Here is a 26,599-nt window from a genome sequence, read left to right as displayed (position 1 = left end):
GGAGAATATTAAATAATCCTGAGGTCATTTCTCATTAGGTTACATTTATGTAAGTTTGAATTGTTTCACACAAATCTCAGTGACAATATCAAGACTTTAAACATTGATATAATTATGACTTAATTATGTGTTTACGAATTGTTTTCTGACTTGTCTCAGAAGACGCTTCCTCCTAAACATTGGTATACTGAACACTTGCTAACTTCCCATGTACTCCAATTTTCTTTAAACTTTCTCGTATCAGGAATCTATACTAGATTGATTGTCCCTTGAGTATTAGAGGCCCAGGTTCTATCCTAGAACTATCCCATCAGAAGTTTACGGGTAATGTTCAGAGCTGTTTCTTTTTAAAAGTTCCATTAGTGATTCTGAATGTAGGTAAGAACCGTGACTTTTTATATCACACCATCTTATGCAAGAATGTAAGACATTATTTAACTATGTAACTAATTTATTTAGTTGACAGGCACTCTTGTTGAAAAGGGTGTAACAGTATTATTCCAGTAACATTTATATATTCTTTAGTTTTTTTTAGTATTAGTACCAAGAATGTCCTTTAGCAAGTCATAAAGTAACTGATCATTTACCAATTTAATGTAGTGTATTTAAGTAAAAATTCAACAGTTTTTATGTGTTCCCAAAGCATCATCTTAAGCTCTCCAGTTCTGGATTCCATTAAGGTTGTATGTCTAATTGAAAGAACAACTAGAATGTAACAGTTCTTACTGGAAACTTTTAAGTATGACAACTTAGATGGACAAAGCACAATTTGAACTCTCCTGTTTGAAAATTTCTTTACTCCAATTGTGAGAAAGTATTATTATTAAAGGTAATTATGTGTTTATTTCTTCTATGAATGTGTGTACAAGGTGTATATATATATTATACACATTCTGTTCTTTAAGAGAACCCAGCTTATTTATGGTAGAGATATGCAAGTTTTAAAAAAATTGAGCATTTGTATAGTTTTTAAGTATTTTAAATTTTATTGACCTTCTGGTTTTTAAAAAAAGTAAAACTTAAGGTCACACCTCTAAGTTTGATAATACTATATACAGATCATGCAGAATATTACTGTGAAGAGATACAAATTAGTCCATGCCCAAAAAGATTTACTAGAGTACAGAATCATCTTCATAAATACATACAAAAATGTTGTGAAGGACTTTCCATGTTTTCTGAGACACTTTCAAAGTGATTCAAGGCACAAAATGTACACCACTGTGAATACATACAGAGTCCAGACTTTGTGCCTCTAATACAGCCCATCAAAGATTTGGCTTCATGACTTATAAAATTAAATGTACTGAAATGAGATTCTGCTTCTTAGCTGAAAAACCATAGGACCTATATATAAACATCATGTAGATAATTACTCCAAAATATGGAGATACAAATACAATCACTTTATTTTAAAAAGCAAACACAAAAGATAGGTGTAAATTCAAGTGTTTAAATGCTTCCATTTTGAATAATTCAATTAAGAACCTATACAAGTTTGTTCCCAGAAGTTAATGCATAACTAGTCTCTACAAAGGAAAATGAATTCTAAAAATTAACATGGTTTTCAATCATTCAAATTTCACTATATAAAAACCTAGAGAGACCAATAATATCCAATAGCTTCAAAAGCTAAGCTAAAGAATCTTTGATGTAATCAACTTTACCAATGTTTGCCTGGGTCTGTTTACTATATACACAAGGAAAATACACTCATTTTACAGTTTCTTATAAAACAGCAAATAAGGAGTAGATGTAGGAGATGTAGACGGGGAAAGAGAATTCAAAAAGTCTTTCTCTTCAGTAACTTTTACTTCAGAATCATCAAAAAGCAACCACTTCCCCTCATACTCCTTTAAGCTTTGCACTACGTATGAAATTTTGTTCTCAAATCCACTAATGTTAATGCCTGTTTGCTCATTGGATTCCGTGTTTCTATCAAATTCATGGGTCCCATTAGTATTGTTAGCCTCCGAATTTCTATTTTCAGCAAATGCTGTACTGGCAACTTTATCAGGGTTAGACGCTTTGTTGTATAGCTCATAATCTGCTTTGCTCTTTTGTCCTCCAAGAAGTCCAACAGCTTCTACAGTTTTTTTGTTCAAAACTTTACTTGGCTGTGTGTTTCCATTGACTCTAATTGACATTTCTTCATCATCATAATTTTCAACCACACCCCTTGCTTCCTCCTCATTCAGTGGTTCTGGCTTACCCATGTCACACATTTGGTCGACCACAAAATTTTCCTTATCTAGTTCTAAACTGTTGAGGTCGGTGACTTTAACAGAGGCAGTGTAGTGCCCACTACTAATTGTAATGCCACTATGCATCACAACTGCAAATAATCCATAGCTGTCGTTGGTTGGCTTTGTACTCCATTCTTCTAGTGACAATTTAAGAGGTGTCAGTAAAGGAGTGTTGATCTTGGAAAGTCCACCACCATAACAATCAAACCTTTGGAAGGAAAAAAAAAAGGTTTTCTGCAATTCCACTTTATTTATATATATGTATATATGTGTGTGTGTGAATATATAATATATTCAGTTTTATACCCAATGTGAAACCAAGGAAAAGTTTGAATGAATCTTTAATATTTAGTGCTCATATGAATAAACACAAAATAAAAGCAAGACCAATATTTTGTATACTTATGTTTACACAAAGAAAAAGTACTGCAGTAAGTGCTAAGATGCAAGTGTTTTTTGAAGGCTATATGGCATTCTCTCCCCCATTTTCTTTTTCCTAATTTTGTGCAGTTAAGAAAATAAACAGGATTTTAAAAAAACACTGAACTTCAAACCAAAATCCTTTACATTTTAATAAGTCATTTTAAGGTGTGGTCTATCTCTACCAAGATTTAGGGACAAAAATAAAATAGTATTGTAACCAAGAAGTAGTCCCCTGAAAGAAAGGACCGTATGTCATTCTTCTGGCACAATAAAGTTTGCGGAGAACTACTGAGAAGCCCTCATGGTAATTTCAAACAATTTATTACTATAGAAAGGACTAAAATTACAATGACATGTATACGTGTAAGAAAAAGTCAAGACTATCCAAAATTTTACTTATCTTTTAATAGCTTTTAGATATTTAACTTTTCAACTATAAAAGAATCTCTCAAATTACTCAGATTAGTTTGATTTCCTGGCTTACCTTAAAACTAAAATAATTTTGCCTTTTTCTCCCCTTAAAAAAAATCTTGATGTGTACAAAATTTGTTCCCTGTTTTAATCAATTCAGCTGTATCTAATAAGGAACGAGAAGATGTGTGAAAAAAATCACAGGCTATGTATTCATATAAAAAGGATTTAAACTTGTATTTTTACAGGGAACCTTTTAATAACAAGGCAATCTTTATAAATCTAACACAATCTTTATAAATTACTTCATTTCAGTAGTTTATATACTATTTTGAACACAACTTCCCTTATATAGCTGCTCATTTTCTTCATATAGAATTTATTTATAATACTCACTCCAAGCCACTAGCAGCAAAGCACTTCAAATGAATGGTTATAACTTCAGGCATTTTGTCAAACAAAAGACTTCGTTCAGCTTCAGTATAATGATGGCAATTTTCACAGAAATATTTATCTTCTCCTACAATTCTCTCCACTGAAGCAAATTGTGAAATTGCCCATCGCAGGGTCTTCATTTCTGTTTTTGGCTCTGGAGAAACTATATAAGAGAATCCTTTCACTCACAAATGAAAAATGTCTCATATATCAATTTCCACAAAGTTCCTTGTTCAAAATTAACATGCAATTTCAACTGACTTCCAATAAACACTATTTTTTGTTTCAGAAACTCTAAGTTCATCCTCAACAGTATACGTAGTTTTCAAATATTTATATTTGGTCAGCCAAAAAGTAGGTGATAGGGACAGGAAAAACAAACCTAGTCTCTGACTTGGTCTAAGACAGACTTTAGTTTCTATTTAATAGCCACTTTCCAATTCCGAACAGGTAAACCAGCCTCATGATTACTTACCATAACATTTCCATACTTTTTGTGGTTTATACCAGACAAAATAGTGGCTCAAATATTGTGTTAAAAAAATATCCTCAGTAGCTCTGAGAAATTCTGGTACTTCAAAGTTATCAAAGCATTTCACTTTCTCATTACACTCTACCCATAAAAATAAAGATACCAAAATTTCCCAAATGCTATTAACAAATGAAGCTATATAAACAGATTTTATTGTACCAAAGACACTAAAAGCCAGCTTTTTCTCAATAATTATACAAGCTATTATTAGACTGTTTGTTGAAGAAAACTATTCCATGGTTCTTACAAAACTCCAATTTTGCTTACTTTCAGAACTCTCATCTACTTTGGAAAGCTCATCTTCTTGTACTGGCACACTGATGTCTTGAAAATCTTCTCTTCTTTCTGTTAAACTTTCACATTCTAAGCAACGAGTCCTTAATACCAGCTGACCTTGAAATAATTTCTCTACTAGCTCAAAACCAATTTGCTCTGTGCCTAAAACAAAAATAGCAAAATTTAAGTGTGTACAGATAAGTTTTTCAGTATAGCCTAAATAACCACATTCCATTTAAAGCTTTTCATGAATAAAAGGCTGATTTTCATTGCATCTTGCTTATGAGCATTAAGAGGTGCCTTATTCATGAAACAAATTCTCTGTAAAGATAGTTTTGAATATGAATTATTGTCTCTAAAAAAGAGGAGTCACAACTGTCTTTATAACTCCATTCCCAAAGACATACCCCCTTACAGAATAACACCAAAATAAGGATGACACTTTTGGTAAAAGCATATCAATACTACACATTTTGCCTGAGATTTGTAGATCTGGAAGAAACTAGATAGACATCAGCACAAGTAGTGCAACTACTTAGTTCTGCTTAAAAATTTCATTTCACTAAATGCAATACCTTCCATGAGTTTACATCAAATGCTGCTTACATAAAGGGGTAAAATATTATTCTTTTCATTAAAATGTATCGAACTCTCCTAGTTTATAAACCATAAATTAACATTACCTTAAGATTTAGACACACATACCAATATACCTAAGCACAGTGCTTGAAACACCAGTTCACATTTAGTGTTGTATTTCTTTCTATTTAAACAAAACTTGAGCCAGATTTGTATTGCACGTGTACCTAAAATTCCACTTCTATAATTGTTAATCCGCCTCCCTATCAATGTCTAAGAATAAGTTATACTGACCTTTGTTTATGGGCTTAACTTCATTACCATTAACGGGCTTAACATTATCCCCTGGAGGTTCAAGTCCACAACCATTAGTTGTGCTATCATTTTCACACTTCCCAGAGTCCTCTTCAAGATCATATTCATTTTCTTTAGATTGTCCTTTGGGTCCTTGGTTTATTTTCCCCAAACTACAGAATTTAGAAAGAATGCCGGGTTGCTTAGCTGCAGACTTGAACCAATTTATTTTAACTCTTGATTTCTTTAGTGAGGGTCTTGCACTCTCGTTTTCAGAAATGTACTTGGGGATTATTTTAGGAGGCATCTCTAATGTATCACCTGTAGCTTTTCTTTTTGATCTGGTTTGTCTCTGGTTCTCTTCAAATGACTGGTGTTCCTTGGATACCTTAACTTTTTTCTTCACATTACCAAATTCAGTGTCACTTTTTCTTTTTCCATTTCCTTTTGGGAGTTTTTCTTTATAGTCTTCAGAATGCCTCATATTGTCCATCTCCATGCTGTTAATACTACTAATTTCCTCTTTCTGATGAGGTTTTTCTTCTACCTTGTTAGATAATTCTGCCACATTTTTTACTTCTTCTTTTTTTAGGAGTTGGCATGTTTCTTGAATGTTTCCCAAAATACACTGTAATACTTCCTGTGCATCATGCTGTAGATATCCTTCATACATAGGGTTGAGTTCCCTATAAATATAAATTTCCATTTCATATATTCTAGTTTTGAAGATGTAATACAAAAAAGAAAACCTTTCTATGTAGAAATGAATTCATTTTTATAGGAATATCATCTTTATTTTAAAACTCTAAAAACATTTATTTAGCTAATTTGAAACTTACCTAAACTTGTAATTAAAAGTAAAAACAATTTTACCTCATTTTCATTATCACAAAAACTATGATACTGTTCAAATATGTTAATAGCTAATATGTAGTGTTTACCATGTACCAGGTTTTATTCAAAATGCTTTTTATATTACATCATATTACATACAACAATTCTCACAGTAACCCCGTGAAGTACGTACTACTTACTACTGTCACCACTATTTACAGATAAGGTAACCTGCCTCAGGTCACAAAACTAGCTAAGATACAAAGCTAGGATTCAAACGTACTCTTCACAACCATGCTACACTGCCTCTTAACAAACGTATTGCAATGTGTTACACCTGGATTTATTCCTAACCAAATGATTAGATAATTTTTAAAGCCTTAACCTGTAACATTTTGGATACGGCTATTTTATATATAGGATAAAGTTTCATTTTTTTAAAACAATACTATAGAGTAATCTAATCCAGTTAACAGTTCTCTTCTAAGCACATACAACAAAAACAGAGTATTTGGAATTTATAGTTCTAATGCATAATATATTTTGAATACAGACCTATAATTCATAATCTGAAATCCTTAGGACCAAATGCGTTTGGGAATTCAGAATTTTTCATATTAAAAAAGATAATACGGCACATACTGCCGTATTTTTTTAATATGAAAAATTGATAGGGGGCAGCATCGCCTAAATAAACACATTACTATTTCTACAGAAAAATGTATGAATATTCACATTACAGATAACCATGAATAAAAACTACAAATAACCTCATAAATTTGATTTAATGAATTTAGTACCTTATGAAAAAATTTCTAGTTTTTGCAGCCTCTGGGATATTAAGGACTATAGATCTGCAGTTTCTATTTTCTTTGCCCTCTACTGCCATTTGTTCATGTATCACTCTCCTGCAAAGAGCAATCAGGAATGAAACTGGAATCCTAAAATTATATTATAGGCTATACCTGAGTGTATTAAGTAGTCGCCTTGGCTGAGTAGCCAGTTCATCAGTATATTTCTCTGGATTTAAGAGAAAACTAGCCTGAAGCTGTTCAACTGAAATGATCAAGGATTGTAAACTGCATATTAGTTCATAACTTGCCAAAGAATCTTCTTTACAATTTCCCTGTCAAGGAAGAAACACACAAATCAGTATTTTTATTTATGAACAAATTAAGTACCTTGCCCCTTGTCTTTGTCTCACTAAACAAAACTAGCTTTTCTAAATTTAACTTCACTGTAGCACTAATTTTATGGAAGTATAAAAATAAACTTTAAAAACTTTTAGGAGTATTTCTGGTTACTTTCTATTAAATAAATGATAATGTTTTTCTAATTATGTATAAGTTCAAGTTTTCTTGATATTAAATTTTTAAAGTGAGTCAAATGGAAAACAATAGATCAATTATCAGGTGGTACAAGGGTATGATAAATTGTGATGGTGGTATACAAATGAAAATGTTTACTGGTAAACAATAAATTAAAGAACTGGAGAAGACACTGTAAAAGGGGATAAGCTAATTAGCTGCCTTGCAAGAATCAAAAATAATTACCTTTGTGATAATGTAAGATACTGAGAAATTCAATTCTCAGTTATAGTTTGTTAACTGAAAAATAATCTTTGTCATCCTCCACCTAAATCCTGTGTATCTATTACTTTATTTCTAAGCAAGTGGATTTCCATAAATTTACTTTTTATATTTCCTATTCTTTTATTTTGTACCTTATCTTTTTGATTGACTTCATCTTTAAGAGCTTCTTTCTTCCTTGAAATAATATTAAATAAGTGCTTCACTCCAGATTTAAAACCAGGACAAAAATACAATACCTGTAAAAAGTGAGAATGTCTAAGTGTTTACTGAATAAACAACAATAATATACCTAAGGTCATTCAAACACTATCATGCTTTTTGTAGAGCACTTTCAAATGTGCATTACTTAAACTTCTGAGATTAAGATTTGTGTCAAAAATTATTCTCCATTTCATCATCATAGCATACTGTCTTCCCTCACTGGCAACAAAGTACTGAACCTGAGCAGATATTGCTAAGACTTGTGTTTATAAGGGTACAACATAAAACAGATACAGTTCCAAGGGTTAAAATACTTATCCCCATAGCACCAGGAATTGGGCAGAAAAACTAAAGGTTCAGCATCTTCCATTTAACCCAGGTCTACTCAATTTTGCTATCCCAATTTTGTTTAATATATCACTTTATCCTGCCCCAAAGGAAGTTTGTAACACACAACTTAGAATCATTATTATTACTTTAGCCCATTCTGATTTATTTACAGTCAAAGGTAAAGATAGTATGGACAATTAAAATCCTCCAATCTGAAATTCTCAGAAACGTTGTATCATTCCTTGCTACTAAAATTTTATTATATAGCAAGATTGTCAATTTACCTGAAGTATACTATTAAGATAACAAGTATTGCCGAGATTGTTCAGTCCCACAAATGGTAACAAGTTTTCTCTCTTCTCACAGTTCATAGGTGAGGACTGTGCTGCAGGAACAACTTGATCACTAAGTATAAAGGGGAGAAAAAAGGTATAATGATATATCTTAAAGAAATAAAGTCGAAATATTACTTCCCTAGATTTAGTCTTTTCCCAAAAGTTAAATGATCTGAAAAGTATATGGATTTTATTCAGATGACATTTTAAGAGAAGAAATCTGTACAGGTGCAAAAATTGCTGTACTCCCAGAATAAAAATTTTACAAGCACTTTAAAAACATTATTACATTCAACAAGTCTCAAAATAATACCATCAAGATGCTATTTACCCCATTTTACAGAGTAGAAAATTGAGGAACTGATATGGTGACTTGTTCAGCCAATGGTACTTTGATCAAGTATAGCTGACCCTTGAACAATATGCGGGGGGGAGAGGGAGGGCTGAGGTACTGACAGCCCCCCCCACGCATGGTTGAAAAATCCCTGTATAGCTTTTGACTCCCCAAAAACTTAACTGCTCATAGCCTACTGTTGATCAGAAGCCTTACCAATAATAAAAACAGTTGATTAACAAATACTTTGAACGTTATATGCATTATACTGTATTCTTACAATAAACCCAGAGAAAGAAAATACTAAAATCATAAGAGAAAATACATTTATGATATTTACTGAAAAACACCAGCACATAAAACCCTGTTGTTCAGGGATCAACTGTAGTTTAACAATAGAAATTTGGGAATAACCGATTATGACAATATTTAGGAAAGGCTGCACTATCTAACAAGTCAGATTCTATTAATAAGAGAAAAGAGTCTATGAACAGAATTATATAGCTGTCCCTCACTTAAAAAGGAATTGTCCAAGTTTATAATTCTAGTACTGTGTTTCCCCAAAAATAAGACCTAGCCGGACAATCAGCTCTAATGCGTCTTTTGGAGCAAAAATTAATATAAGACCTGGTCTTATATTATAGTAAAACAAGACCGGGTTTTATATTAATTTTTGCTCCAAAAGACGTATTAGAGCTGATTGTCTGGTGAGGTCTTATTTTTGGGGAAACATGGTACCTGACTTTAACAAACAGTAGGTCATCACAGAATTCTTTATTTTATAGCTGCTATTACTATAGCACCTCAAAGTGTGTATAGGCATGAATGCTGGTAAAGAAAAGGTTCACACACAATCTCCTAAAATGATTATTGGTTAATATTAGGAAATTACACATGAAACCAAATCCACATTAGCCATTGAGCAGAGTGCCTATCTGTTGAATAGGAAGCTAGCGTAGACTCCAACTAGACCAACTACTGGTGGAATAAAGTACTACATTTTGTTCTGATTTCATTCAATGAAGGATTTGCATCAAAAGCATTTGTTTTTAAGCTTATGTGAAATACAATCTGTATGCCCCAAAAGCTTTGATAATTCATATACTAGGTATGTCTACAAAGTTTAAATAGCTCAGGTAACTGTCAAGTCTTCTGAACCAAAAAAAAAAAAAAAAGAAAAACAGAAAAAAAGAACCTATTTCTTCACCCGTACATAAAATGTGTTGTACTACAATCAAGTTCAAATTAATAAACAATTTTAGTCAATAAATATTTCTCCAAGTTAGTCTAATTGGCTGAACACAATGTGAATGCGTTAACATGGATGTGATGATCCCTGAGAGGAACCACCAGTTTTGCTGTTCCTACTATATACTGTTAGACTTGTTACACAAACGTGTTTTCTTGGTTTTTTTGCCCCTGTGGACTATCAAGTCAGAATGTCTTGAAGTATCAAACCAAGTTGACTGCTTCTTCATTGATGTGGAATTTAAAAAATTCAGAAATATACTTAAGATACATACATTTCAGATCCTCTATATTCAGAAGCTTTTTCTTCATTTTCTTGAGAATCTGTGAAATCCAAGGCTCTCTTAGTTTCCTTTTTCTGAAAAAACTTCAAGGAAAGTCTGTTTTTCTTTGATGGACTACCTTTTGAAAGCCCATTACTTTCACTAGGTATGACACCAGGCATTTTCTCTTCAAATCCCAAAGAGTTGACAAGAATTAATTTACACAGGGACGATATAATCACCAATCATATCTGCTAATCACAAAAAAAGGTTTCATTAGTTTTCAAAAGTTTCCTTTGTTATCAGCTGTAGACAATAAAATCAATTTTGAAAACAAATTTACCAAGGAATAATACTAATTAGAACTTAATATGTGAAAACCTAGGGCGGCTGGATGGCTCAGTTGGTTAGAGCACAAGCTCTTAACAGCAAGATTGCCAGTTCGATTCCCAAAATGGGCCAATGAGCTGTGCCCTCCACAACTAGATTGAAAAACAACGATCTGACATCCTGGAGAAACACACTGTTCCCCCAATATTCCCCAATTAAAAAAACAAACAAACAAAAAAACCCTAATACCTGGGAATAACAGACAGTCAATGTTCTATTGTTTGTCATTGTCCTTAACTTTCTTACACAACATAAAATAAGATACTGAACTAACTTGAGCCTATTAGATTAAGGGTTACATTATCAAATACCCCATTTTAGTAGACCTACACTAAAGTATTAAGGAGTAAAACTTTAATTTTTATTATAATTTATTCATTCAGAAAATACTGAGCAACTACCATCTCTATAAAGTAGGAGAAGGGAAACAGAAGGATGAATGGGAATCAAAGGATGCTGGAAATGAGTGAGTCTTCCTTCTAAGGCCTTTTCTAATTGTATCAATACATGAAATAAAGTCTCAAAGAGACTTTAAAGTATAATTTGCATACAAGAAAAGGCATAGATCTGGTGGTGGGATAACAAAACGAGTGAAAATAAAATAATGGAAGTTGAGATAGTGGTGCACTTCTGTAAGAAAAATTGCTACACTTTGTGTATATAAAATTCTTATGCACTAGAAACCACAATACACTGACTTTCCAAAAATCTTTTAAACTAGATTGTTTAAAACAATGTTTTGTGTAGGAAAAAAGTGATTTGGTTTACCATTTGCAACCTTTCTTCCCAATTTTAAAGTAAAACTTTTGGATAAAAAAAAAAAAAGACAGTATTTATGGTAGTTATTTTATACATCAGTTCTATTTTTTTTTTTTTTTTAGGCTATCTAGGGGAAAATTATCTGACTGCAGTATTATGAGAACCCAAAAAGTTCAACAATCCCTTTCAAATATAGATACAGAGTAATACCATGAACTAACAAAATTCACTCTAATTCTGTTCTTACTAAGTATTTCACTAGGTTGCCTCTAATCTGGGAATTCACAACACTGAACTCAGCAGTGAAACCACATTTTTGATACTCAACTCAGGAATAACTGGAAAGCTGACCAATTTCCCCACTCCCTCTCCAACTCAATTTACTCTCCTGGCCACTTAAATGCTACTGATAAAATGCTATCATGAATGATGAACCAGCCTGCGTTAAGTTGTAAGGCATCTCTAAGCATTAATGATTCTTGTAAAAGGTTTTTCTCGGGAGCCAATTCTAATAAATGATGGAAACTGGATTATCTAAGAGACAGAGTAACCGGTCTTAAGTCAATAGAAGAAAAACTTATCAAGCAGCTGAAATAACGGATTCCATCAATCCTAATCAATAACCAACCCTCCTGGCTCCCTCAAAGTAATGATTAAACTGAGAACATAACATTTTACCAGATGCCGTATATTAAGCTATACTATGTCTTGCTTCTGATAACTGGGGGTTGTTACATAAAAAATGTTTCTTCTGTAGTCTAAATCAAATTTCGCAAAAAACACAGTGAATCGAACATTAATAAATGACAGCGTGAATAAATGACAGCGTCAATCCTGTCCCACTAGTTTTAAGTTCTTTACAAAACGACACGACTCAATTACAATTTTTCACGAAAAATGCAGAACAATTAAGGATAACATCCTCTTCAAACGTTTAAGACACCTGGCGTTCGTTCTACATACAGAAAAATTAAAAGTTAAACTGTGCGGTAAAATTTAGCAATTACCTACACAGGACAACGTGAGTGAACACATTTCTTCTCCCTACCCTGCAGCACTCTACGAACGCAAAAGAAAGTGAAAGATGACTAGATGGTGCTGAAGTCGGTGCCTGTCAGACACTGCATTGGGCACAGCGGCAGGCTGGCCGGTGGCGCCCCTAGACCGAACCACAGCTCCCGGGCCCCCACGCCCGTGGAGTTGGCCTATTTACGCCCCGTCCGCACCTGCCTTCTCGACTCCCAGCCGCCGCCAGGAGGGAGCGCCCCGCCCGGTGCGCAGAGGGCTCGGCAGCTCTGCGAGAACGCAGCACCAGTACAGCCCCGGGTCTTCCCCGAGGCGCCGACGCCGTGTCCCAGAGCAGCCCCACTCGGGAGCCGGCCCAACTTGTCTCGGCGGCCGGCACCGACCCCTCCTCCCCGGGCCCTCCGTACCTGGTCATGGCCCAAAGCAAGGTCCGCGGCGGTGACGCCGGCGAGTCGAATAGGGATGAGAGTAAGTGCGACAGATGAGATGTTGCCCCGAGCCCGCGGAGCCTCCGACCCGTGGAAAAGCTGGTCGAATCGCCCTCCCCGCGGGGGAGTGACCATTCGCTCTCAAAAGCGGGAACCGGGGCCGCCGCTCGGTCCTGCGGTGCGCCGGCACCAACTACATCCCCGGAGCGGCGCTCGCCCGCGCCTGCCCCGGGAGGATGAGAAGCGCAAGAAGTAGTCCCACTGCCGAAGCGCCTGAACCGCTAGGGTCTTTCCCACTCCACTACCGAGGGGAACTTGGCGCGTTTTCCTCAGTCTCAGGACCCCCGTGTTTTAGCCTCCGCCCGCGCCAGCGCCGCGATTGGAGGTGGCGTCCTTCGAAGATGCCGGTTCTAGTCTCCACGGTGCAGAGACACGAAAGGTAAGAGCCACCTCGCGACCGCCACTCGCACCCCTGGCACGCACGGACTCCGGAACCAGCTGGAACGGTAGTTTCCCCAAGATCCTAACGGGTTCTGCAGTTTCAAACAGCGCAGGCACTGTCACGGGCAGCTCGCGCGGGTCCTTCCTGAGGGCGCGCGCTAGGTGCTAGAGGCCTGGCTGGCGGGCTGGACCTCACACCCCAACCCTCCTTTTTTTTTTTTTTTTTTTTTTTAACCATTCGTGCGCGCGAGTTGAAGGAAAAGCGTACGGGTCGGGAGACGGGACAGAGACAAGATGGGACGGGCTCCTTCCTGGAGAAGGAGCTGCCGGGTGCTCAAATCCACCAATCCGTGATGAACAATTCCCTCCTGACCTTGCTCCCCCCACCAGCCCAAAGGAGCCAATCAGAAGTACATAGACAAAAGCCACTGAATGGGCGGGGAAAGGAATTCCAGCCAATACCAAGAAGAAGGGGGGGGCTCCAGCCAATCATTGTTGGATATACAAAATGTTCCTCAGGAGTTGTTCCCCTCCTTCCGCTCCCATTGGCGTTCGAGTGCGCGCTTTCGCGGCTGACTGTTAAACCTCGCTCTGCGTTTTGCGAATCCTCGTCGGTGGGATGCCACCGAGGGTGCGGTTTCCGGAGTGAGGCCCTCGCAATAAGCCCCGCCTACTGTCTTGCGTACGTACTCGGCGGAGTTTCCAGGGAGACTAGCTTCGAAAATGGCTGACCGGTTTTCTCGTGGGTTGTCGCTAGGGTTTTTCTCTCCGGAATCGCAGCCTCAGCCCCAAGGCAATCCAATGAAAATAAGCGCTGCCATGGATAACCGTAAATTCGCAGCGGAATACTGTAGAGCTGAGGCTCGTTTTCTCAGCCTACACGCCTCGTTTTCTCCTGTTTACCCCTTCCCCTTCTCGGCTGGAGAAGGAAACGAAATAGCATTTTAAGTCCCAGCGCTGACTCCGGATGCTGCAAGGGGAAGGCTCAAAAAACGGCGAGGCAGGCCTCACCTGGGTTTTGCTTCCTTTCTGTGTTTGTATGCTTATCTTTGTGAGGTGACTTCACAAAGCAAGTGCTGCAGTTAAGCAGGATAAGGTCAAGCGAAATTGATTTAATCAACCTTATATTTAGGTGCCAGGCATTTTTCTAGGTGCTAGGGATACGGCGTGAATGAACTATAGTACCTTCTCTAAAGGAACTGTATAGTCTAGACAGGGACAAAAATTAACTAAATGACATGAAATAACATGAGTGATAGGGAAAGCATATATAAGAATGTGCAGTTTTAGATAGGATAGACTGGAAAGACCTCTGAGTTGATGTTTAAGCAGAGACCTGAATGAGAGTGGAGGGAGCCTTGGAGGAATCTGAGCAAAGGATGATCCAGGCAGAGAGAACAGCAAGTTAGAAAAGTCCTGAAGTTTAAGGCGGTTGGCATTTGGGAAAGAAGCTAGGAGGCCAGGGTGCTTAGAGCACAGTGAGCCTGAGAAGGAAGATTGTGGGAAATAAGATTAGTGACATTGCAGGGCACTAAGGAAGCAGGGTAAGGAGATGGGAGTCGTTAGATGGTTTTACTCTGGAGAGTGGAATGATTTGTGTAAGTGGCTGCTTGTGGATGGATAAACTGTTGACCTTCAAAAGTGCAAGCAGGAAAGTCCGATAGGCTGTTTCAGCAGCCCAGGAAATAAAGTATGGTGGCTTGGAATAAGGTGGTAGCAGTGGAAGAACTAGCAGAGTTCAGAATATATTTTCAAGGAGAGCCAACAGGATCTACCGATGACATATAAGAAAAAAAGAGACTAAAATGACAAGGATTTTCTTTTTTTAAACCAAAGCAACTGAATAATGGTTGGTTCTTGCTAAAATGGGGAACATGGGGTCTAGTGGGTTTCGCGGGAAGAGCCATTGTTCTTAGATGTTAAGATTGAGATGCCAATTTCACATACAAATAGAGATGTTGAGCCAGCAGATACCAATTTTGGAGCTCGGTGAAAAATTTAGATCAGGGATTATAAATCTGGGAGTCACTAAATGGTGTTTTAAACCATGAGACTGGAAGAAATCACCTAGAATGGTAATCATCCTAAAAATTCTGCAGGGCATTGATGATCTCTTTTGCCCAGCCAGGAATCCTGAATTAAGATAACTGCCCCTTAGAATCAGTAGCTATCCCCCAAAAATCCATATTAAGAGTGACACTTAGAATTTCTGAATCATTGAGTTTATAAAAAGAATACTGTGACATGCATAGTGATTTCTAAACTGCCTATAGAGAAGTTAATGCTACTATCACTTGTTAAGGCTCAAAACTAGTGTTTTTTTAACCATACTTTCAAAGGATTGATAAATCCTATTTGAGAGCCACAGAAAAAGCATCCAAACTTCTTTTGAGGCCAGTATAGTATAATGGTGATGCTCAAGACAGAGAAGGACAAAATTAGAAAATGTAAGTACACATCAGTCTCTTAGTTTGCCTTTGTGTGCCACGGACTGGACAGTGTCTCACTCTCATACTAGCAAAATCATCGCTGCATTCAAATTCTGCTAGGATAGATAACCAATTCTAATGTCCTATTCTAATTTTCCTAATTCTAGTTTTCATATCTCCGTTGAGAGCCTATTGTCTGTAGCCATTATTCTTCCTGTACGATTTACAGAACCAGTCAAAGTTCATTTGCAGAGAATAGAATCCGTTCCACCTGGTGGTATAAGTACATCCTTCATACTTATAAGAAATTGAGTGTTGATTAAATAGATTCTAAGATTGGTTTTTCAGAAACAAGTCCCAAAGTCTTTACAGAACCAGGCCACCAAGGGAACAGTGATTCTTCTATGATCAGGAAATGATGATTTCTAAACTACATTCTCCTGCAATTGCCTAGGAAACCGCCACAATCAGAAAGTCGCTTGTGTTGCCAACTCCAGAACCACACTGTACCCACTGTGATCTATACCAGTACAATACATGTTCTAAATCCTGCCCATCAAGGCCCACAGAACTAATTAGCGGCTGGACACTGAGACTTTGCTAATGCTGCTTCAGAAACACCAAACACCTCAACTGTGCTTGTCAGTAGCAACAGCTGAAGCCTGTGGATGCATATGAGGCTTGGTGTATCTCTGGCAATATAATTCATGCAAAAATGTAAAGGGTTTCTGTTGTTTTGCTTTCAGTCAGTTCAATGTGGAAGAAATTACAGCAGCACTTCTTGCCTAGATAAAGTTTATAAGCCCAAAGACTATCTTTTATTTCCTGGCTTCTCTGTGTTGAGCAGCTACCTCATCCTTAATGACAGCTAACTTGAGGGCATCTGAAACTGGAATTTAATAGGTGGGCAGCATTCTTAATCCCATCTTTGTCAGTTTAGTATGGCTGAGTGTCAGGCATATTTCCTTCCAAGGCTTTTGTTCACAGACACTGTTTCTATTTGCTTTGATTTGGAGGTATAGAAATACTTGGGGTTTTTTTCAGCGTTTTAAAGCCCCAAATTATGGGACTCTTAATCCACTTAGATTACAGACAGACTTCCCCTCTTAGCAAAACTGTTCTTTTCCATCTCTACCTTCCGATGGGCCAATTCTGGCCTGAGTTCATTTCCCATAGAACTTTGCTGGAAGTGGCAAGAAAAAGCCAGAAAATACCAAGTTTATAAAGTTTTCCAGTTATTTCCTTTCATACTACAAATATAATTAGACAAGTGTCACCAGTTTTCCATCTTGCAACATCTGAGTCTGCCCAAATGCTTCCACTAAGCCAACGGGATATGTCTTCTAAGGTTATGCTATGTGCAGTATGAATGGATAGCCTTCTGGCCACTATGCCTATAATTAATGTTAAGTCATAGCATAATGTAGTTGGGAGGTGCTGTACCTGATAGAGGTAAAGGACTGTTCTCCCAAAGAAAATACAGGACCTACCAGCGTGTACCACCAAGAACTTGGGGAGTATGTGTGGCTTTCCACAAATCACAGATGAATGTAGCAGAGACCTCCCAAAATTTGGCTCACTGATACAGTGGGGATGACAGGACCCCACAATAATAGAGGCCAGGTGACAGTGCTGAACTACCAGATTCCAGGTTACAATTATTATAACTGTGTAATAGTTACACCGGGGACCTGACCCACACGGTTACGGAAATGGTTGACAGAAAATGGTGTTCTTAGGGGCAATATAGACAGGCAGCCAACAGAGGTTTTATTAGTTTGTATTAGCAGAAAAAAATCAAGAATAGATGATCAGGAGGCTAAGGTCTGTCACCCAATAACGTCACAATTCCTTAATCAGTTTCCACACCTGAGCCATTTTATAGACCTGGGACACATTGACTGTAGAGGTTCCCAGAAGGAAGGACCCTGCCACATACTTGAACAAGTATAAATGGTAATGGTTTCCCTAGTCCATCCCCAAAGTATCTTTGGCCATTTATTTGGGTAATTGTACCTTAGGGAAATGGGGATATCCAGACATTTAAAGTACTGTTTAGACATTAGAAATTGACATTGGTATCCAGAGCTCAGAAGTATCATCATGGTCCTCTGTTAGAGTGGGGACATAGAGAGGCCAGTTACTAAGTGGGGTCGTGGCAAAGTCATGCTCAGAGAGGGTCTGTGTCCCACCCAACCGTCATTTCCCCTGTCCCCAAATATATAATGGGATTGACCTATTTGGCAACTGGTAGAAACCCATTGGGACCTTTGCCTGTGGAGTAAAAGCTGTCATAGTGGGGAAGGCCAAGTGGAAGCCTCCGAAATTGCCTCCCCTCCCCAGGCAAACATGGCACAGGAAATCAATATTGTATCTCAGGAGAGGATGGCAAAAATTAGTGCCACTCTTATGCATTTAAAAGATACAGAGTGCTGATTCCCATCGTATCTCCATTTAACTCACATGTGTCCCTGCAAAACATAGATGGACCCTGAAGGATGACAGCAGATTATGGCAAGCTTACCAATTAGTAGATCTGATGGCAGCTGCTGTGCCAGATGCAGTATATTTGCTAGAACAGATTAATACAGCTTCGGGTACTTGATACACATCGTTAATTTAGCGAATGCATTCTTGTCTGTTCTAGTTTTAAGAAAGGATCAGAAACAGTTGGCATTCCCATGAAACAGACAAAAGTTCACATTTACAGTTTGGCCCAGGGCAATGTTAACATTCCTGCCCTCTGTCATAAAATAGTTTGAAGACATCTGGACCTTCTGGACGTCCTGCAGAACATCATGTTAATCTATTACGTCAATGACATCCAGCTGATTGAACAGGATAAGTAAATTATAACTGTATAAGGAGAATTAAAGAACTAACAGTGTACATGCAAGGTGAATGTGCAAAGGAGTGTGCGCAAGAAAGCTAAATCCTTATCTTCTCTATTGGGAAGTCAATATATAATAGCTAAGTGAAAAATCAAGTAGAAATATGAACATGTTATTTAGAAAAGTTGTTCTTTAGATAACTTTCAGAATCAGCTAAAAGTTGTAAATGGTTGCTTGAGGGAATAGGAAGTCTTGTTGGAACCATTTAACTCTTTAAATCATGTACATGTATCACTTTGAAAAAAGCAAAAAAAAATTTTTTTTTAAAGCACTGTAAATGAATTGTTCTCTGATTTCATCCCCTGGGAAAGGTCAGAGCAAAGAGGTTCAACAGGAGTAGGATTATTTGGGATTGGATGACAATTCTGATTCTCACTTTCTGGGTGCAAGTTAAAGGCAGGCCTTTATGTATGTGAACCCTTGGCCTTTATCTAGCATCATTAGTAACTACAAAGGCAACCAACCTTAAACCATGTGGTAAAACCACTATCTAGTAATTAAATTTAAATAAAAAGATTATTTCCACAAATTAAAGTCTGTTTAAAAGGTAAAATCCACTTGGCTTCAGGATTTTAAATTGCACAATCTCAAGCCTCAGGGTCAGGTGGGAGCACCTCCCATGCCTGTGAAAGGAATGCCTTGCCGGCTTCCTTAATGTTTGGTATCAGTTTAGTAGATGAATGTCCGGCAAGTGGGTGGGTTCTGAGGGGGTAGCAGGAAGTCTCTAGAGACTATTTATATTTCACAGGAAGAGAATCTTGTCTTTCACATGCCATTAAGATTCTTATTCTTTGTATGTTTAACCCATCCTGAAAAGAGATCTACAATTAAACTTCAACAACAATATTTTTTTCATCTCTGAACAAAATTTACTTTAATAAAATACTAAGTATTTGAATAGAAAATAAATTTCTATTCTTTTGAGTATCATTATGGACTCATGGCTTTTTACATTCTTAACTTGTTTGAAGTTAAGTTTTACTTCCTTTTTGATGCAAAGACTGTCACAATTGAACCTGCAGGGAGTCCTTTTTAGTTGGCGTCTAGGTCCTCTTAACATTTTGAAAGCATTCTTATCTCCTGGCACATTCCAGGTCCATCTTTCAAAATATTTTCTTACTAACTTGAATATACCATATAATATTTTCTTTACCATGTTATATGTTCAAACCACACTATTATTAAAAGTTTATAAGCCTTAATTTAAAAAAATAAATTTTATTTAAGTCACAAGGTACTATTTATATTACTTTACCATTTCATTTTGGGGTTTGAAAAGAGCTCAGGTATTTATCAATCAGACAAGAACACACTTGGCACTCACATGGAGATTATGTGATAATAATTGGTACATGCTAGCATACTGAGCTTCTTTCCGTCCAATTATCTTGGAATTAGATTTTGGTGTAGGCCTTGGTATGGAACCACCCCCAAAACTTCATGACCTAAAACAATTTCTTATTCCTCACAATTCTATGACCTAGACACGTGGTTCTTCTGCTGGTCTCCCTTAGCTTCCTCCGTGGCTGCATTCAGCTGGCAGGTCTACTGGGGGCTGGGCTCAGCTGGAGATGGCAGCCTCCCTCTCTCTGTGGTCGCACCTCTTCAAGGAGGCTACATTGGGCTTCTCCACAAGACAACTATGACAGTGTTCCAAGAACACAAGATTCAGTGTGCAAACATGTACCAAGCCTCTGCCTGTATTACACTCCCTTTGGCCAAAGCAAATCCCATTCAAGTCCAAAGTCAACATGGCAGGGGACTTCACAAGGGCATGGCTACGAGTATGTGTGGGGCAGGGGTAGGGGGTGCTGAGTCTGACTCCGGGTTCATTAAAGTTATTCTAGTCTTCCTGTGAATATTATCTTAACAAAGTATTAGTCGTACAACTCAGGAATATATGAGACAGATGACCTAATATTAACACAGAATTTTATATGAGATTTAATCAAAATAGCCCCTTAACTGTAGTTAGTTTTTATATACAGATATATATTTTCTAGTTTCATTTTTAATCTTTTATCCAAGGCAGTTCAGTGTTGAACTCTAATTTTCTACCTTTAAAAAGTCTTAAAATTACATGTATATGTATATATGTATATATATACACACATATGTACATATATGTATATATGTATATATAATTTACTTCATCTATATCCCCCAAAGACAATTAAGAATTTTTAAAGCAATTTAATAGTAAAATACAATAAAATTAACTTTATAATTAATAATTATCACAAATATCACAGTTTAAAAACTACCCAATATGGGACCAGCCTGGTGGCTCAGGTGGTTGGAGCTCCGTGCTCCCAACTCCGAAGACTGCCGGTTCGATTCCCACATGGGCCAGTGGCTCTTAACCACAGGTTGCTGGTTCAATTCCTCGAGTCCCGCAAGGGATGGTGGGCAGCACCCCCTGCAACTAAGATTGAACATGGCACCTTGAGCTGAGCTGCCACTGAGCTCCTGGATGGCTCTGTTGGTTGGAGTGCATCCTCTCAACCACAAGGTTGCCAGTTCGATTCCTCGAGTCCCGCAAGGGATGGTGGGCTGCATCCCCTGCAAATAGCAACAGCAACTGAACCTGGAGCTGAGCTGCGCCTTCCACAACTAAGACTGAAAGGACAACAACTTGACTTGGAAAAAAGTTCTGGAAGTACACACTGTTCCCCAATAAAAGTCCTGTTCCCCTTCCCCAATAAAATCTTTAAAAAAAAAAAACACAAAAAACTACTCAATATGATTTTTAAAAATGCTTTCTATAGGTTTGCATTTTATATTTTCATCTGTGATTTATGAGAACTAATTTATAAGAGAGTGGGTATATGGATTATGTTACATGTCAACTGTAATATGTTTACCTTACATTCATACTTCTTTCAATACAGTCATATAATAGTTTAGGTACTTTAAATTTAGGAAAAATTTTTGAATCTTTGCAAGGAATAAATAAATAATTCTCAATCTTATATTTTGTAGTATCTACACTTTCCCCTTCAGATATGAACCATAAAGTCACATTTTTAAAATTAAAGTTTACTTTAAAAAACAATTTTACCAATAGATTTTAATTTCACATATTAACATTAAATAAGGCAATTTCCACAGTAAGAAACATTAACGGTCCTAGATTACTTATATATATTATTACCTTGAACTTAAGCATTTCATATAAAAGCTCTAAGATTTGGAATTATAAAATTTGTTTAAAAAACAAAAACCAGAACTTATACATGATTTTTCTTCCCTACCAAAATAGAAAAAAGAATGACTTACTGTATTTTGCTGTGTATAATGAACTCCCTTGTGTAATGTGCACCCACGTTTTTGGCCTAAACTTTCATGGAAAAAATCTTTCGTTTTAATTTTTTAATTCAAGTTTTTATTTGTTTACACTTAGGTACTTGTTTTTTGTATTATAGAGAAATTTTAGCATTTATTTTTTAACATACTATGGTGCAAGAAATTTTATGTAACAAATAATTACAAAACACAAGAACAGATACAAGAAATTTTATGTACGGTAACAAATTTATGATATTTATGCATCATAGAAGGCCAAGAACTCTTCGTCATTGCAAGTCTGTCATAAGTTTAACAAAACTGATTATTGTATTCCAGGGTATTATTTTGCACATGGATATCATTATTGATTTCTAGAGTTACACTTTAACTCATAAGTATAAATAAAAGAATTAAAGAGATTTATATAGATATGGAACTACCCATGTATAATGTGCATCCTTATTTTTCCCTGACAAATTTGAGCCAAAAAAGTGCACATTATACACGGCAAAATGTGGTAGCTTCCCTATCATCAGCCCAGAAACCATGGTCTGTGGAGTCAAGATTTAAAGTGACACATTTTTTTTCTCTTAGGCATGGAGGAAACATGTGTTTGTTACCAGATATGTAGGTATGTGTGTGTGCATGTGTGTGGACAGGCATTTTATTATTACTAAACCTTAACGATTTTTTGTCTGTATGCTTCCACTTTTTTGAAACATGGAAGGTTTTTTCTCTCCTGTAAGGTTATGCTAAAAAACAAAATTATTAGTTAAAATAATTTAATTCATAACACTTTAGCTTTATGGATTTCTCACAATATATTGCAATACCAATAACAGTTATGTTTCTAAGTTTGCATACAAAACATGCTTATGCATATTCATTCTTACAAACAGACACTTCAATATAATTTGTTTGTATACCTTTTGCCAATAGAAGATTTGTGTTTTCAGTTAAGGATTTTATTTGGTTGCTTGTAAGGCATATTTTGTAAATATTCATTTTTGAGATCTTGAGACATCTAAATACCTCTTGAAAACTCAATTAGTTTTCAAAACATTTGCACAAATTACCTAGCTTTTCGGGCATCATGCGCTTTCAATTCTTTGTTTTTAAAACTAAACAACTTACTACATTAAAACTAAGTATAATTTTAAAAATTTTTCACTCATTTTGAATTATAAAATCTATAGTACTTTATGCTTTCTCTGTCACTCTCTTGTCTTTTGGTCAATGGGATACAAAAAACAGGTTGGCTGAAACTCAGTTTGGCGGAAGAACTTTGACATGACCTTTCAGCTTTTTTTGTCTCCCAGCGGGGCTTTCTACAAGTACTCCATTGTTTCCTCATACATTAAGATCTACTCCACTGGGATCTCTTGGAGTGTCCTGCTCCTTTGTGTTTCAAGTTCATCCTTCAGATAGCAACATCTTGTCCCAGATTATCCACGGTACACTGATTTCCAGCATTTGTAAATTAACAGCTATGTATACATTAAGTATGTTAATGGACATGTCCTTGGAACTACCCTTTATCTCAGTTCTCATAAGAAAAAACACCCTTGGACTACTCAGCCTTGGTTTACACAGGGTATTTCCTCAATTGATGCAGGAGAGCAGCATATTCAAACTGAGTCTATTCTTACCCCAATACTTTTTCAGTATAAAGGCCAAAGCTTCTAGATCCTCATTTTTAAAGACGTTTTGGAAAAGGGCAGCCAGGATGTTTGACAGGTGCACCTGTGGGAAAATTCAGGCATCTTGCTTTACTGAGTCTTGAGTTTTGAACCTATTGTCTCATCATCTTCACGTAAGCAGAAATGGCTATATCTCAGTTCATACAGGAAGATTCACTCGTTGATATTGCATTTTTCCTTAAATGTAAACACAATTTTTCACACTTTTCTTACCTAAGAGTAAGTCTAAAATATCTGTCGGCAAAAGGCATGATCCCACACCAGAGTAGGCTGTCAGGCTACTCCCCATGGGAGGACCCCATGAGTGATTTCAAAGGCCCTATGGGTTTTGATGCCAATGTTGGACCTTCCATCCAACTAGCATCTATTAAACAAAGTAACTCTAAGTCAAGGGACCACAGATTGTTGAAATAAATCAGGCCTCACAATGTTTGTTAAGATCTTCTGGACAGTAGTTTAATTTGGCCAATTTCAACAATTGCTAGGGAGAGAATGGAAAAAATTAGAACTGAAAACATCTGCATGGTCGAAAGTGTCCCTTATTCCTAGTGACAAGACAGACACATTTTTACAGTGGAAGAGTCACATAAAGATGTCAGCATCGTGGTGGAGTGAGAAGACTCCTTCTTTCCTCCTCTTAAATTTACAACAAGTTAGACGTCTATAACTCAACAAAGGATCCCCTGCTCAACACACAAATACACATAAAAGATCCACGCACTGGAACATCTGAAGATGGACATATTGGCACAAATAATGGAAGCTGGATGAGGAGAAGGACAGGGATAGTGGCAGCAGATGCAATTTGGTGCCAACTTGGCTTCAATGAGTGTGGTAGAAGCGGAGAAGTTGGCCTGCAACCCTCACGCTATGGCCTGGAGAGTAAGAGGGGAAAAAACAGTGTTTCCCCAGTAAAAGGCATCATCCTTTCCCCTCTCCCCAACTTGACACACCCCAGTAGAGGTAGCTGGGAAGCCTTAAATAATACAGCGGTGTTGACAGCCATTGCTGGCAGGAGGGCGGGGGTGGGGGCGCCACAGATTGCGAACCTGTCTCCCTTGCCCCACCTATCCCGAGAGCCAGTAGAAAAAGCTGAGATGCCTTAAACAGGACACAGGAGCCAAAACCTATTGCTAGCCAGGAATGGAGCTTTGAAATCATGAACTTGTCCCCCCATCCCATCCATCCCAGCACATCCTGGTAGAGGCAGTAGAGACAGCTCCAAAAATATAGCAGGGTCAGGAAACATTAGTAAAAAAAGAAAAAAAGAAGTTAGAACTGGAAACTTGCAAAATCGGTGTTCCCCCACGTTCTTCCACCACAGTGGTCGTGCCCCATAACCGAGGTGAGTTGGTCACAGAGGGAACAGCCAACATCGCAATAGGTACTCCTTGACTAAAGTGACGCCAGTCCATCATGATCCCAGGGGCCTCAAATAGTGCAACTAAGAGAAAACAAAAACTTATGCTATAACACTATCTACTAGAAAACAAAAGAAAGTATCCTACCTATCAACTTGCTGAATTCTTAAGAGCAAAACAGTATCTAAACAAGAAAAGAGTTTACTACCTCAAGCGCTTAGAAAGAGAAACAAGCCATCAAATATCAGGAACAACCAAGGCAACATGGGAGCACGAAAAGAAAATGAAAAGTCTCCAGAAACCAAACTCAAAGGCATGAAAGACTGTGACTTAAATGACAGAGAATTTAAGATTGCAGCTATGAAGAAGCTCAGTGAGATACAAGAGACTCATCAAGGCAGCTCAATGCGCTCAGGAATAAAATTAATGCACAAAAGGAGTACATTACCAAAGAGACTGAAACTATAAAAAGGAACAAAACAGAAATTCCGGAGCTAAAGAACTCAACAAATGAGATAAGGAATGTATTAGAGAACATTGAAAATAGAGCAGACAAGAGGGAAGAGAGTTAGTGAGCTCAAAGATAAAAACCTAGAAATGATTCAGGAGGAAGAAGAGAGAGAATTGAGAGTTAAAAAAAGGGGTGGGGGTTGGGGTGGACTGTTAGCTCAGTTGGTTAGAGCGTGGTGCTAATAACACAAAGGGTGCTGGTGTGCTCCCCACATGGGCCACCGTGAGCTGCGCCCTCCTTAAAAAAAAAAAAAAAAAAAAAAAAGAATTCTATGAGAGCTATCTGCCTCCATTAGAAAGAGCAACATAAAGAGAATGTGTATGCCAGAAGAAGAGACGGAAAAAGGAACAGTGAGCCTGCTCAAAGAAATAATTGATGAGACCTTCCCAAGCCTATGAAAAGAACTGTACTTTAGAATAAAGAAAGCTAACAGAACACCAAATTATAGGAACACAAAAAGACCTTCTCCAAGATACATTTTATTCCAACTGTCAACAATTAATGACAAGGAAAGAATTCTCAAGGCAGCAAGAGAAAAAAAGACTGTAAACTACAAAGGAAACACCATTAGATTACCATCAGATTTTTCAGTAGAAACATTACAAATGAGGAAAGAGTGGAAGAAAATACTCAAAATACTGAAAGAGAGGAACCATCAGTCACAGATAACATATCCAGCAGAGTTATATGTTAGATATGAAGGAGAAATAAAGACTTTTCCAGACAAACCAAAGCTGAGAGAATTTACCAGCATAGGACCTGGGTTACAAGATGTGTTGAAAAGAATTCTTTTACCAGAAACAAAAAGACAAAAGTATACAAAACTTTGAGTAAGATGATTAACATACAGACAGAAGCAGGAAACTGCAACTGTGCTTCAGAATAGGATATTAAGCACTTAATTAGAACATAAAGTTTAAGGGATAAAAAATGTTAAAAATAACTGTAACTACTGCAATTTGGTAATGAATGTACAGCATAAAAAGAGAATTTGTGACAACAAAATCATAAAAGGGGAGGAAGAAAAGAAATGACGCATACA

The 26,599-nt window shown here is 37.1% G+C and overlaps 1 protein-coding gene across 2 annotated transcripts; it reads right to left on the bottom strand.

Annotated features, from left to right (window-relative positions):
• Positions 1–963: 963 nt before the first annotated feature.
• Positions 964–13,057, bottom strand: USP1 (ubiquitin specific peptidase 1). Of its 2 annotated transcripts, none has more exons than XM_019731345.3 (9): positions 12,916–13,057; positions 10,346–10,584; positions 8,438–8,558; positions 7,754–7,858; positions 6,996–7,156; positions 5,197–5,882; positions 4,315–4,485; positions 3,477–3,678; positions 964–2,454 (listed from the first exon to the last, which is right to left on the bottom strand). In XM_019731345.3, the coding sequence occupies exons 2-9, from the start codon at positions 10,513–10,515 to the stop codon at positions 1,719–1,721; spliced, it is 2,352 nt and encodes a 783-aa protein (XP_019586904.2). In that variant the 5' UTR covers positions 10,516–10,584; positions 12,916–13,057; the 3' UTR covers positions 964–1,718. The 2 variants fall into 2 exon arrangements, with proteins under 2 accessions (XP_019586904.2, XP_019586914.2); XM_019731355.3 differs by having other exon boundaries at positions 10,346–10,587; positions 12,916–13,055.
• Between the last annotated feature and the right edge of the window lie 13,542 nt (positions 13,058–26,599).

This window comes from Rhinolophus sinicus, chromosome 14, assembly GCF_057876585.1.
Source record: "Rhinolophus sinicus isolate RSI-liver-muscle chromosome 14, RSI-T2T, whole genome shotgun sequence".
Lineage (NCBI taxonomy): Eukaryota > Metazoa > Chordata > Mammalia > Chiroptera > Rhinolophidae > Rhinolophus > Rhinolophus sinicus.
Note: the sequence above shows the minus strand (reverse complement) of the source record. Positions and strands in the feature narration are given on the sequence as shown.

Bases quoted from the DNA above. Each gene is read 5' to 3' on its own strand.
- USP1 (XM_019731345.3), bottom strand. From the start codon at position 10,515: ATGCCTGGTGTCATACCTAGTGAAAGTAATGGGCTTTCAAAAGGTAGT. The intron at 8,559-10,345 runs GTATGTATCTTA...CTTTATACTTAG, and splicing joins GAATATAGAGGATCTGAAAT to TGATCAAGTTGTTCCTGCAG. The intron at 4,486-5,196 runs GTCAGTATAACT...TTTTTGTTTTAG, and splicing joins AGTTAAGCCCATAAACAAAG to GCACAGAGCAAATTGGTTTT.